General features: G+C 37.0%; 1 protein-coding gene across 2 annotated transcripts in view; it reads left to right on the top strand.

Moving 5' to 3' along the window:
* Positions 1–14,782, top strand: part of KIDINS220 (kinase D interacting substrate 220) — a 171,940-nt gene that overhangs the window by 46,776 nt on the left and 110,382 nt on the right. For both annotated transcript variants that reach the window (XM_045010686.1, XM_045010685.1), the window contains exons 10-17: positions 909–1,007; positions 1,792–1,890; positions 3,154–3,331; positions 3,955–4,119; positions 5,403–5,582; positions 7,392–7,557; positions 8,828–8,979; positions 13,140–13,429. In XM_045010686.1, coding sequence (XP_044866621.1) covers positions 909–1,007; positions 1,792–1,890; positions 3,154–3,331; positions 3,955–4,119; positions 5,403–5,582; positions 7,392–7,557; positions 8,828–8,979; positions 13,140–13,429 — 1,329 coding nt within the window. The remainder of the gene's footprint in view (positions 1–908; positions 1,008–1,791; positions 1,891–3,153; positions 3,332–3,954; positions 4,120–5,402; positions 5,583–7,391; positions 7,558–8,827; positions 8,980–13,139; positions 13,430–14,782) is intronic.

Raw genomic sequence — 14,782 nt, forward strand, 5'->3', positions numbered from 1 at the left:
TGGCAAATGACATAACGGAACTCTGTACTGCAAGCCTTCATGTCTCTTCCCTGGCTCCCAATTCATGAACTAGTTGCAAGCCCAACAGATAGTTCCACACCAGTGCCTTTCCTTGAACTTAAGAGTGGGGGGGGGGAATACATAGGGTGGGACAAAAAGTCAAACCCATGTCCTGGACCTGCTTATACAGTCACCAAGGTGTCTGGCCACCAAATTAGGATGGCCTGAAGGCTTTGTTGCCTTGGCAAACATTGTTCCTATCATTGCCCTATGCACTACATCTTGGGTGGTCCTCACTCATAGAGATGAATCATCCAATCAGATTTCCTTGTATGCTCATGTCTCTGAAGACTTCCTTTCTTCCCCCATTAATGTTACATAGTGTGTGAGAATTCCCCATTTGTCCCTACCCTACTGCTTCCAGCAAGCCAGTCCTGGGCGAAGGGTTGGACTTGTTCATTAGTTCTTGGCTGACTACATATTCACAATTTATTTTTCATAGTTATCTAAAAACTCAGTACAAAGACCTCTGATCTTGCAAGTGAAGAAGATTTGGGCCGTTTCTGTACTTGTATTGTAAAACCTATCTGAGAAAACCTAGCAATCTACAAGAAGTGTTGTTGATTTTTTTCTATACGTAGTACATTTCCCTCTGAGTCATTACTGAAGCAGTGCCCTAGCACTTATCCCCTATTTTCTAGCCAAATTCTGGTGTAAGGAATTAGGTTCTGCTTACCCAAAATCCACTTGAAGTTTTAGTTGGATGTGATCGTGTCCTCTGCCTTTATTGAACTGTGATATAATTTTTCTGTGTGACTTTAAATGGTGATTATCCCCTAAGGTCTACAAAATGGATGCTGCTGGATGAAAAGTGCTGTGTAAATCCAAAATGTTGTTTGTTTTTGTAGGATAGCAAAACTGCTTTATATTGGGCTGTTGAAAAAGGAAATGCTACAATGGTGAGGGATATCTTGCAATGCAATCCTGATACTGAAATGTGTACAAAGGTAAGTGACTGGGATTGTAACCACAGATACGGTGTGTTTATTATTCTAAGACTCTTCTTTTTTGTTTTCCTCCTGCATGGATTTGAAACTATAACACCAAATTCCAATTTTGTTCGCAATGTGGACAGTTCACTCTTACAATACTGGTTAATTTCAGCTTTATATCTCTGTGCTATATAATCAGTGCTCTGTACCCTCTATAGCCATGCCTTTTTCTGGTAGGAACCAATCACTGCTCAGTAGGAGCCATTCAGTAGGGAAACTGAGAGACTCTTGTTGGTGATGCTGGTGTTGCTGAGGTAAAGTGAATGGCAGTGTATGTGGTGAGGGAGAAGGAGAGACTATGCTAATAAACTTGAGCTCTTACAGTCAGTGATTGCATGTACAGGAATTGAAAAGAGAGGATACTATACATATCAATGATTTAACCTTTTTCCCAAATGCTTTGGTAGCCATATTATTGGAATTCCCCCCCTCTCTTTTAGACTGTTTATGAAAGCAACTGGCTTTGGACTGTGTAATGAAGTGTCTGTAGAAAGGCATTTACATTGCTTATGATGAATGCCTTTGATCAGTTTACTATGTTCTTGAAGAGTAAGTGCATTTTTGAGGGAAAAGTTGGGAAACACTATTTTTTTATGTAGTGATGCTTCTAGAATTATAAAAGTGTCCTCTCTTAAAAGTAAAGAATTCAGTTTGTTAAAATATTCCTAATTATGGTTGGTCAAAAGGAATGATGTTGTATGAAGGTTTTTATATGTTTACGTCTAATTTTTACATTTAGGATGGAGAAACGCCTCTTATAAAAGCAACCAAGATGAGAAATATTGATATAGTAGAGCTTCTGCTGGATAAAGGAGCTAAGGTTTCTGCTATTGACAAGGTAGAGAATATTTGGTAACTTATTTATTGACTGTCTAGTCAAGTTAGTTTTGTACACAAATTTGGTAGTGAATCATGAGTGTTTTTTGCAGCCAGATAGAGCCCTGTCTTTTGGGAATCCAGACACCTGGCAACTCTAGTCATAAATGGAAGTCACAAGACAAAATGCAATTCATAAGATGATATACACATTTCCTCAAGCTGTCACATTATGTGTAAATTGAGCTGATTATACTTGATAAGAACACTAGAAAATAAAACATATAGGTTCTGTCCATTAAGATTCATACTTTTAAAGTGTTAATTTGTATTGTGTTCAGTGATATACAGTACCAGAAGAAGTTAAATTTTACTTTCATGCATAAAAAGGAATTTCACAAATGCAATAAAACAGTCTAAAACAGGCAAGTGCAATTGATTGATTCTGCCAGGAGTGCAAGTCTGGGCAAGCAATTTCAAAATAAGCCCAAAGAATCATAACACAACTTAATTAACCTGAGGACCAACAGTGATGAGATGGACAAAATAATGTGGCAAAATCTGTCTCCTTTCTCTCTGTTTAGATCGATGTTATTGTTTGTCACTCATATTTAGTTTTGATTGATACTCTAAAAATAATTAAAAAGTGAGTCAACCTGTTCTGTGTATTTCTTCTTGCTATTTTCTTCTTCCTTCCACTCCTGTCTTCATCTTACTCTGTATGTTGTCCATTTACATTGCAAGCTTTTTGGAGAGAGAAGCTTGTTTTATTTTACATCTGTAAAGCACTGAACACGTTTTTGGGAGGTAAATCATAATGAATAACAAAATTAATGTGGTATTGATTTGTTGTTATGGGAAACTTTAAGACCTTGAAAATGCTTTCCTAGTTAAAGCTGTCAGTGTGACACAGTTTTATACAGCAGAAAATAGCATAACTGGTATTTAAGTGTCTGAAGTTACTAGAAGATTGATGTTAATAGCAACCTTTGGTTTCACGGGTCTTAAAATATGGAGAAAGACTACTTAAGATAGCTGAACTTTTTATAATGTATTTTTACTATTATTATCCTTCTCCTTTGCCTACATGTTAACTTTTTGGTGAATTTCTTCAATGTTACATTAGGGAGTGTGTACCAGGGAGGGGTTTATGTCATTAAAATTTCTTTAAAATATATTTTGTTTCCACACTAATATTCTGAAACATTTATTGCATTCAGAATCTCACTTTTTTCAAAATTAACCCATTGCTATTACTAGAGTTTTTCACTTGATTTAATTACAGAAAGGAGATACTCCACTTCATATTGCCATTCGTGGACGAAGCCGTAAACTTGCAGAATTGCTTTTAAGAAATCCAAAAGATGGCAGACTGCTTTATAGACCCAACAAAGCAGGAGAGACACCTTATAACATTGACTGTAACCACCAGAAAAGTATTTTAACTCAGATATTTGGTGCCAGTAAGTGTGAGCATTATTTGTCTTATCCTTAAGTATTAATATCTGCTTTTGAAGGGAATAGAGCTCCTACTAGGATTTAAAGGATTAAATAACTAGGTGCATTAGAAGAATCTTCTAAGGCCATTGTGTGATGAAAATTGAGTGTAGTTTAGAAATGTGTAGTTGTAATATGGGGAAAGGTGGTGATCTGAAAAGAAAATTAGAGCTTGACAGGAATATAGTAGGAAAATCCATTCTTCCAGAGCCCTAATAGAGTTAGAATTAAGCTTTTGTCATTTGTTTCTGAACAGGAAACTAATGTGAGATGTGTTGACAATGACTCCCTTGCATTTGGTTTTGTCTATATTTAGTTCTTGTTTTTGAGAGGAATTCATTTGCTTTAACTTGCTGCAACTGTGGGATATTGTTTGAGTCCTTGCATATTAAATCTTAATAGTTTTGACAACTATATTACTGTTTATAAACTTATGGCTGAAATCCAGTTGAGCAGGAATATATATACAGAAACGATGATTTTGTTTTTCCATTGAATTATTTATTACACAAGTAAATTTGTCATGATTTCAAGTAATTGTGTGAAATATAGCATATGAAAAAAATAATGTATTAAATTTACATTACAGGGCATTTGTCTCCTACTGAAACTGATGGAGACATGCTGGGTTATGATCTCTATAGCAGTGCCTTGGCTGATATTCTCAGTGAGCCAACCATGCAGCCACCTATCTGTGTAGGGCTGTATGCCCAATGGGGAAGTGGGAAATCTTTTTTGCTCAAAAAACTGGAAGGTAACATTTGATTTTTAGCTTTTTTGTATGTTTAGATACATAGTCTATAAAATATCACACAGGCGTTTCTACACTGAGGTAGACCATCTAGTCCAGTATCCTATCTCTGGTTCGATAATATATAACTCTTCTCCAAAACTCTCCCCCTCCATATTGCACCCATCAATCAGGGAAAATATAAAACATGAGGATTGATAACCTTTAATTTTGCTAGTGCTGCCGTAAATGTGTACATTTTATACAATATCTAACCAGTTTTTAAATCTTGCTAACCTATTAGTCTGCAAGGCTTCCTGCAGCAGTGAATCCCCCCACATGGTAATTCTGTTGCTTTGAAAGTATTTCATTTTCTTAGTTTGGAATTTTACTTTCAATTTTAAGTTTATCTTTGTATTATAGGGAAGGGTGAATACTGATGGCTGTTTCTTTGTGATATTATTTGCTTTTTTTTATGTGTATCACCCATCTTCTAGTTATCTTTCGAAACTAAATTCTGATATTTTAATTCTCTTATGTAAGTGTTCTCTGATTCTAGTAATTTTCCTTGTCATTTTCTGGACCAGCATAATCAGGCTGACTGCAATATTTGAAGAGAAAATCACCATTAACTCATTGAATACCATTTAAACATTTTCCATGTATTCTCTATCCTCTTTGTAATGCATGTAAACTCTTATTTACTGCTGCTCAATGAGATTTCCAGGTTGACCCTGTAAATATTTGAGATGTTCCATCTAATTCATAAAAGTTAAAGTATTATCTTACTTCTAAGATGTATTAAAATTATCTTTTCAATTTAATTTATCATCCTAATTCCCAGTCACTCAAACACTCATTTCTGCTTACAATTTTTTATGGTTTGAATAACTTAAATAATTATTACTTGAGTGAATATATCCATTCACTCCACCTTATCCTTCCCATCATAAATAAAAGCAATGTACGTTATTGGCGCTAATATCTACCCTAAGTTAACTTTTCTATTTGGAGAACTTTCATTTGTTCTCAGTCTTTGTTAGCTATTCCTCAGTCATTTTTAATTGATGCCACCATTTTTTTACCTCTCACTCCATGGATACTAAATATGTGTTGCTGGAATTCTCATTTGTATGAACTTAAACTGAAAACCAGAAATAAATACATAACATAATGACTTTCATACTGTGATGGTTATTATCAGGGTTCTAACACAATTTCCTTGATTGGTTTGCAGGAATTTATTTTTTTGTGTCATAAAAATATACAACTAAGTTTGACTTTTCTGTATGCTTTTTCTATTCTAGATGAAATGAAAACTTTTGCAGGACAGCAGATTGAACCTCTGTTCCAGTTCTCTTGGCTTATTGTATTCCTTACGCTCTTGCTGTGTGGAGGGCTGGGTTTATTGCTTGCTTTCACAGTGGACACAATGCTCGGAATAGCTGTGGCACTGAGCTTATTAGCAGTTCTATACATATGCTTTAGTAAGTCTGTTTTCACTTCATATACAACATACTAGTTCTATCTATTTTTAGAGTTCAGTATTTATTCATAAGCAAATGCTGTACTTCTGAAAAAAATACAAAAACCAGATTGTTTATTATTAAAAACAATGAAAATAAACACTGGAGAATAAACTTAATAAGAACAGCAAAATAATGCATTTGACTTCATTAATATGGATTAGAACAATAGCTGGTAAGTAAAAAATTCATTGACTCAACTCCTATATTTTAATTTTATATCACTTCAGTTCTGGAACTGAATATTTTTAACAGAAGCGCTTAATATTCATGCAATAGCAAGGTTTTAAAAGAGTAGGGCTCAGTTTTTAAAAATGAACATGTAATACTTCAAATGATTAAGAGGGTGTGATTAAAAATTGCAGAAATATTTAAAAACTGTTGGAAAAATATATTAAGATGGAGTTAAAATATATATATATCAACGATAAAATATCATATAAAATGTAATTGTTACCAAAACCGGCATTGCAAATCCAGAAAATTCAGAGCTAAATTAAACTGAAAAGATGCCCATATGTGTTAAAGTGCAGAAACACCCATTTTAAGTCCCCAGAATACCTGTAACTCTGTTTTATCTTGATGCCATGATAGGGGCAGGGAGGATTAAAAATAATTATTTTTTAAAAATTTGTTTTAAATTAATTTGATACCAGACATTAATATGCCTTAACCATAATTGTATGCTTATTGCTTGCTATCACTATCGGACTGAGTTAATGTTGCATCTGTGAAACAGCACAAAGCAGCCAGAGTATACTGGTGAATCTGACTCTTAATTTTTGCTAGCATGAAGCCACAGAACTTCTAAGAGCAGTAATAGTTGGGGCCAGTCCAGTGATATTTGGCATAAGTAATCTATGAATGAGAAGTCATGACATACGTTCACTTTCACTCTACTAACTCATATCAGTTAATTGAATTGCAGCATGCACATTAACTGGAGAGGAATGATGGTGATTGGTTGAGTTACCACAAATGTCATCATTGCCCCATATAAATTACTTGAGCTACTGGCCTGGACTTGTTTTAATCTATAGCCATAAGAGATACAGCTGTTAGTAGCATAGCGTTATTGCAATCTGATTCTTCAAACATTTCAATGCACAAGATTTCAATGATTTTTAACTAGTTTAAAGTGTCTGTTTTAGTAACTGTCCATTATTAAGGCAAAGAATGGTTTGAGTGCTAAATGTCTTGAGGGACCCATTTTTGGTTTGTTTTAACTTAGAGTGTTTACTTAACTATGGAGTCATGACTAGCATTTCCATAATAAAATATGAGAAGCAGTTTCTCATTAGCTTTCTTTCCAAGCTCTGAGTTTGATACTCTATGTATGTACAGATCCCTTTGCATATCTGACAGTGCTCTCAGAGCCACCTTTTCCTTGCTTTAAAATCCCATCTCAGTCATGAGAGTTATATTGCAGCTGCTATTCTTGTGATTAAAAAAAAAAAAGACTGGATAGGGCCAACTTTAGAACCCAAAAATGCTTTTTTTTCATTTGGTGAAGGGACCACTGCTGGGTGTAACAAGGCCAGTATACTTCTGTGGCTTGAGCTAACTGCTTCCACAACACTTAGTTCAGGCCACTAATGTGTAACTAGCTGGAAATAGAGGCTAATTCTTCTTCATGACAATTCCAAGTACTACAATGAAGCCACTTGGCTTCATTAGTTCTGCAAGTTTTGATAAGTATTAAGGTCTTATCTGTTCAGACTTCCATGACTTTTTTTTATATTGAGATGTTAAGAAAATATTTTATTACAGCTGTGATTTACTTTGGTGGCCGAAGAGAAGGAGAAAGCTGGAACTGGGCCTGGGTATTAAGTACAAGGTTGGCAAGACATATGGGGTACTTGGAGCTGCTTCTCAAACTGATGTTTGTGAACCCACCAGAATTACCAGAGCAAACCACTAAAGCTTTACCTGTCAGGTTAGAGTTATTTCATATGTACTTTTCTTTCTCTTTCCTACATAATTCAGTTTTACATTATCATCAATCTATAAACAGTACAGGGAAATAGGAATCCAGCAGGTTTAAGTATGTGTAGTTTATTCTCCTTCAAATAACTCTTTATGTTCTAGTAAGGGGAAAAAAGAGTAATAGTTGATCAAGATAGTTTGCAGACAATAATATTGGTTACCAAGATAACCATGCAAGATTTATTCATATTAAAATCACGTGAAATATGCAACAGGTTCATTAAGCTTATTCTTACAATATTTTAAGGATTGTATGTATATTTGTAATGATTATCACATTCAAATGAATAGTATGTATTTGTATTTCTAGAATGATACCAAATATTAACCCTAACTTTTATGATTCCTGGTAGACTCCCTTATGCTTTACTAAGAAGCTATTAAAATTACTTTATGCTACATCTCTATTTGTACATGCCAATTTAACTAATAGAAATAAAATTTAGATTAAAATTGTAATGTTATAATTTGAAGTTATGATTTAGTTTTATTCTTCCTTTTCCTCACGTAGGTTAGTAAATCTCAACATAAAATAGCTGCCCTATCACAAGTGCATGTATACATTAAGTCTAGTAAAGTTTCAAGTAATCGCAGCATGACCATGTAATTCTTAAAATTATTTATATACTTTTCAATATATTTACATCAGAAAGGCTGATATGGATCCTTTGTTGTTCATTAGTTATGCATTTTTCTATCTTTGGTTACTACTGCAGTCTAATCATGTGTATATCAATTAGAAACTTATTTACTCCCATGCCTTTTGATTGACCATGAAACTGCTGAAATACTGGTATTGTATTGTCTTGTTTTTTTATTTTTCATCCTGGATACATATGAGAGAATTCTGCATAATGTTATTGTTGGATTAGTCTTTGGTTTTTGTGGATTGTGATCATTAAAGTTTTGTCTTTTATATTTGCACTCTGAGATACTGAGAGACATATATTTCAGTAAATCAAATGCTAAAATAAGACAGGGATGGAGGCAAAGGAAAGGTTGAAAATGGGGGAGAAGGAGGCAGGGGAAAGAGGCTAAATTGCTATAAGAGCAGTGGTATAGAGACTCTTAATTAAAGAAACTCTTATTTAAATGTTGCTTCTGCCACATTTGAAAGGGTACCCTTCAGCTGTAGGGGAATAGAAAGGTTTTATTTCCACTAGCCAAAAAGGACTTCTACATACAAGATATGTGTTTGTTTGTTTTTTGTCTCGCTTCAGATTTCTATTTACTGATTACAATAGACTGTCCAGTGTAGGTGGTGAAACGTCAATGGCTGAGATGATTGCTACCCTTTCTGATGCATGTGAAAGGGAGTTTGGTTTCTTAGCAACAAGACTTTTTCGAGTGTTCAAGACAGAAGATACACAAGGTATTTATTACTCAAATGACTTTTCTGATTTTTCCATTTCACTGCAGTTGTAAAGTGTTCTGTTTTTTCACATCAGTACATTATGTCTAAACTAAGTTTTTGGTATGTAGAAGATAGATTACTGCTTTAATTGTACCCTTTCCATTCACCTTGGAAAAATAAGCTGCAAAGCCATAATTTTTTATGTAGAAAGATTATAAAAAACAATTAGCTGAAAGCAAAAGGTATTCTTGAGCATAGTTGAGAATTTTTCATAAAAATATATATGTGTATGTAGAACAGTGGTTCCCAAACTTGTTCCTCCGCTTCTGCAGGGAAAGCCCCTGGCGGGCCGGGCCAGTTTGTGTACCTGCCGTGTCCACAGGTTCGGCCGATTGCAGCTCCCAGTGGCCGCGGTTCACTGCTCCAGGCCAGTGAGCTTGCCATGCTGACCAAACAGGAAATGAAATTCAAAATTTCCTGGGGCTTTTCCTGTGTACCTGGCTAGTGCATCAGAGTTGAAAGTTATGTCCAGAGTGGTCACATTGGAGCACTCTGGGATAGCTCATGGAGGCCAATAACGTCGATTTGCATCCACACTACCCCAAATTCAACCCAGCAAGGTTGATTGTAGGGCTACTCCCCTCACTGAGGAGGAGTACAGAAGTCGATTTTAAGAGCCCTTTAGATCAACAGAATGGGGTTGCTTGTATAGACGCGTTCATTATAAAATCGACCTAACATGGCTAAATTCGACCTAACACTGTAGTGTAGACCAGGGCTCAGTCTTCTCTTTTCCAGACTAAACAAAGCCAGTTTTTTCAGTCTTCCCTCATAGGTCATGTTTCTAGACCTTTACATTATTATTGCTCTTCTCTGGATTTTCTCCAATTAGTCCACATCTTTCCTGAAATATGGCACCCAGAACTGGACACAGTACTCCATTTGAAGCCTAATGAGCACGGACAGGAGTGGAAGAATTACTACTTATCTTGCTTACAACACTCCTGCTAATACATTTGTAACCATGCCTTAGTGGGTCACAACTGAGGATGCCAAATTCAGGATGAACTGCTGAGAAATAGGGCAAACACAACCCAAAACTGGTGGTTATTCTTTTATAAGATATACCAAACCAGCCACAAAAGTAAACTGTTTCACCACACTGGCTAACAAGAAAACATAAAGGCAGTTTTCTCAGGCATTCCAGTTCTTATATCACCACCAGAAACACTGGATTCAGAGATGAGTGGTTCTTTACAATCAGTCTCATCAAATAATAGGTTCTTCTGATCCCAAAGGACCAGCCACACAGGTCAATATATAACTTAGATCTTACCCAAAAATCACGCTGATGCAAATCCTTTAGTATCTAAAATCTGAAGGCTTATTCATAAAAAGAAAGGAAGGTGAGAGTTAAAATTGGTTAAAGGAATCAATCACATACAGTAATGGGAAATTTCTTGATTCAGGCTTGTAGCAGTGATGGAATAAACTGCTGGCTTAAATCAAGTCTCTGGAGTACATCCATGGTTTGGATGGGTCATTCAGTCCTTTGTTCAGAGCTTCTGTTTGTAGCAAAGTTCCTTCAGAGGTAAAGAAGCAGGATTGAAGACAAAGTGGAGGTGTTTCCCCAGGGCCTTTTACAGGTTTTGCCATGTGGAGGGCATCCCATTGTTCTTACTGTGGAAATTTACAGCAACAAGATGGAGTTTGGAGTCACATTGGCAAGCCACATGTTCATGCCCGGTTTCCCTCCATCATTGCAGGAAGCCATTACATACATTCCAGATAGCACGTTTACATGACAGTCCACTCAGTGTAGATGGTTGTCTACCATGGTCCATTGTCAGCCAAGTGTTTCTTGATGAGCCACTTAATTCGAATAGTCCTTCCAAGATGTGATGGGCATTACCCCAGGAGCAAACATTTGAAATCCAAGTATAGAGCCAATACTTATAACTTCAAATACATGCATACAGATAGCAGAATCATAACAAGCAAATCATAACCTTTTCATAGACACCTCACTTGACAACCTTTGTACAAGATTTTCTGCATATATATCAGTGGTTGCAACAATTATCTATATTATCTTATTTTAATCAGATAATGTCACATCATCCCAGAGTGATTTTATTTTATTTTTTGCAACACTGTTAGTGTTGACTTGTATTTAGCTTGTGAGCCACTATGACCTCCAGATCCCTTTCCGCAGTACTCCTTCCTAGGCAGTCATTTCCCATTTTATATGTGACTGATTGTTCCTTTGTAAATGGAGTACTTTAAATTCAATAAGGACAAATGCAATCTTATTTACTTCAGACCATTTTTTCAGTTTGTCCAGATCTTTTTTTGAATTTTTATCCTATCCTCAAAGCACTTGCAACCTCTCTCAGCTTGGTATCATCCGCAAACTTTATAAGTGTGCGCTCTGTGCCATTATCTAAATCACCCGATGAAGATATTGAACAGAACTGGACCCAGAACTGATCCCTGCATGACCCTTCTCGTTATTGTCTTCCAACTCTATCACTGTTACCAACTCTGATTGTGACAGGAGTGGGGCAGAATTTTCTGGCTAGCCACAAATGGAAAAGGGTGGGCTCTTTTCATCCGTAGATGTTTGCACTTCCAGTAGCAGTGAGGAGTTAAAAAGCACTCCACGGCTGCTGACTGACTTAACAGTCAAAGGGAAGACGTTCTTAACAGAATGGGATTATGTGAGGAAGATGAGTTCTTCAAAGCACTTCTCAATTCACACAAGCATTTCCTCCATCTTGCCTGAGTTCAGCTTCAGCCAACTGGTCTTCACCTAGCTGCACCTGCTGCATTTGTCCAGGCATTGAGGAAGCTGGTAGGTGATGCTATTTCACTGATGAGGCTGTAATCTCTATACTGCCATCACTCTAGCCATGCTGTTTATTCCACTTTACACAGTGGTTTCATATAGGTACTGAATATGATGGGGAGAGGATTGAGCCTTGAGAAACACCACAGGTGAGGGATCTGTAGATTGAAGGAATAATTGCTCATTGTTTCTCACTGGGTTTGGTCAGAAGGAATTTCATTTCATCCCTACAAGCTCTCAGACATCAGACAGGAGTATGTAATTGGTGTTAAATGCAATTAGGAGAATCAGCAGGAATGCAGATATTATGTCACTTGTCCATGGACAAAAGAATAATCCATCCATAAAAACAATTATTTTTTCTGTTCCATGCCCCTCCCCTTACTGACAGGGATCTAGGATACTAGCACTTGTCAAATGAAGTTGGAGACATTTTTGCTGGCTTCTTGATCATCTTACTCCAAGTGGAAGGTTTCCTTCTTCACAGGAGGAATCATCTGTTAGTAGAAGGTCCTAGATATTCTTGACTCTTTTTCACTAGGCAGAAGGGCATGGATTAAAAAATCAAGATTGTGGCTTCAGAGACTTCTTTTTGTATTAGTAGTTGAATATCTGTCAGTTTTGAGCTTAAAACCAGGTAGTTAGTAATCTAATTTGTTGGTGTACATGAACATTTTGGAAACTGATCCCTCAAAAGGGAAGGCAGGGTTTGGAAAATTTAATCCAATAATATTTATGTATATATTCACATTCACTCACTCTGCAGGCTTTGAGCAAACAGTTGCCAGTGCTTAATAAATAATCATAATCATAATAAACTGTTGAGATTAAATCTTAATGAAAACCAGAATAGTTTTTTCCGCCCTACTCCTATGAAAATAAAAGAAGTGAAAGGAAGAGAGTTTGTGTATGGATAGTGTAAATCAGGTGACTGAAACAGACTTCAGAACAAGAAATTTTTATAAACCTATCCTGCAGCGATCCTATTTCTCCTCTGCCATAGAGGCAGTGTTGTCAGACTTTGCAGAACTCATGAACACAGACTGCCTCCACTTCACACAAGAGCCCAGGACTTGTCACTGTGAGAAACTATCAGCCTCTTTCACAGCAAAGACCACCCACGTCCAGGATGGGTCTCTTCGACAAGAGAAACTAAAGACTGGATTGGTACCCCAACATCCTCTTTGCAAGAATTTGGCCAAACTTAGCCCACCATTTTTAGACAGTTATAATCATATACAGAGTTTACAAACTTAAGCATTTTCATATTAAATTGGATAGAAAATTTAGAGATGCATGCAACATCCAATGACTATTTTATGTTTTATAGGTAAAAAGAAATGGAAGAAAACCTGCTGTCTCCCATCTTTTGTTATCTTCCTCTTCATACTTGGTTGCATTATTGCTGGGATCACACTGCTGGTCATTTTTAATGTAGATCCAAAGAACATGACGGTGAATGCTATTCTGATATCAGTTGCATGTGTTATTGGTTTGGCATTTATCTTGAACTGTCGTACATGGTGGCAAGTGTTGGACTCAGTCTTAAATTCCCAGAGAAAACGTCTTCATAATGCTGCTTCCAAGCTCCACAAACTGAAAAGTGAAGGGTTCATGAAGGTAAGCATTGATATTCTGAATCATCATTCATTAATACAAAGGAGTACAATGATCCTCTTACAATAGGATGTCATCCATCTGATCAAACCAAACCTCACAAACATTAGAACAAGTTTTCAAATAAATGAACATTGCTCTCCTACTGAAAATTATATTCAGTGCATATGATCTGTCTATTCAATCAAGAATTACTTGATTGGCTAAACATATTTTCAGTTTACAATTTTACTTTGTTTAGAAAAACAACACTTTAGACAATAAATTATCTAAATGACCTTTAAAGGGGTCCCACTCACCAGAGGGTGCTCCTCATTGTGGTTGGGTCTGGGGATTAGATCTCGCGTCTTCTGGCACACCCTTCATTGGTTGTTTGCACCGTGGCCCCTCTTTCTCTTGGGCCTCAGGGTGCTCTGTTTTTGAGTTGGCACTCCAGTCATGTCACTGTATAGTGTCCCCCCCCTCCAGGGTAACGAAGTCCTGCCAGACAAGCTGTCTGGATGCTGCCTCAGAACGTCTTCCGTTTCATGTCTCCAGGTCCTGCACCACTTTCCCAGTGACTAATAGGGGGACATGGGTCCATCCACTACTCCAGGTTCCAGTTCAGGAACCCTATGATTAGCAATCTAGGTCTGCTCAGATTTGCACCCTGTTTCTGTTTCCTGGGCCCCTTACTACTCCACCTCTCCATCTCCTTGCCTTTCTCTGGATTTACCACTGGACATTCCTCTGCTCCCTGTGGCTGCTTCACCCATCTCAACCTCTTGCCAGACTTCCCCTTTCAGGGCAGGACCCCAAGGCACACTCTCCTCCTGGGTCCCTTTTTTATTTCTGGCCAACTTTCTATCTCTCTGGGGAGTGACTGCAGACCTCCTGGAAGCCCCTTCCTGCTCTCACTTCCTGGCGTTATACTCCTATCCTGGCTCCTCCCCCAGCTGGGCTTCTTCTGCCACTAGGGCCTGTCAATCCATGATTCCCTGCCAGGTGCAACATGTGATATTAATTGGCCCCTCCTGGCTCCTGCTCAGGGCGTATGTGAGTCAGGCACCCCATCATAAGACCTGCAATAATGTGATAAAAGCAATTGCTTCAAATATTGTTAAGATTCAATATAATCATAGAAACTTTACCGCAAAGTTAATAAAGAATAAATTACACATGCATAACTTTGAGCATTGTCAGTCCTTTGCCATCGATAGCGTCTTTGGTTAAGAAAAGAATGAAGCCAATGAGAGAGTGACTTAAGACTTTAAGAGCCAGTTAAAAACTTGGTAGCAAAAGTGATAGTAGCAGCACCAGTAAATGCTGTTTATAGAGAAGCCTGATGTGGACTCCATAGTTATGGTTGCTTTCTAA

This window comes from Mauremys mutica, chromosome 3 (genome assembly GCF_020497125.1).
Source record: "Mauremys mutica isolate MM-2020 ecotype Southern chromosome 3, ASM2049712v1, whole genome shotgun sequence".
Taxonomy (NCBI): domain Eukaryota; kingdom Metazoa; phylum Chordata; order Testudines; family Geoemydidae; genus Mauremys; species Mauremys mutica.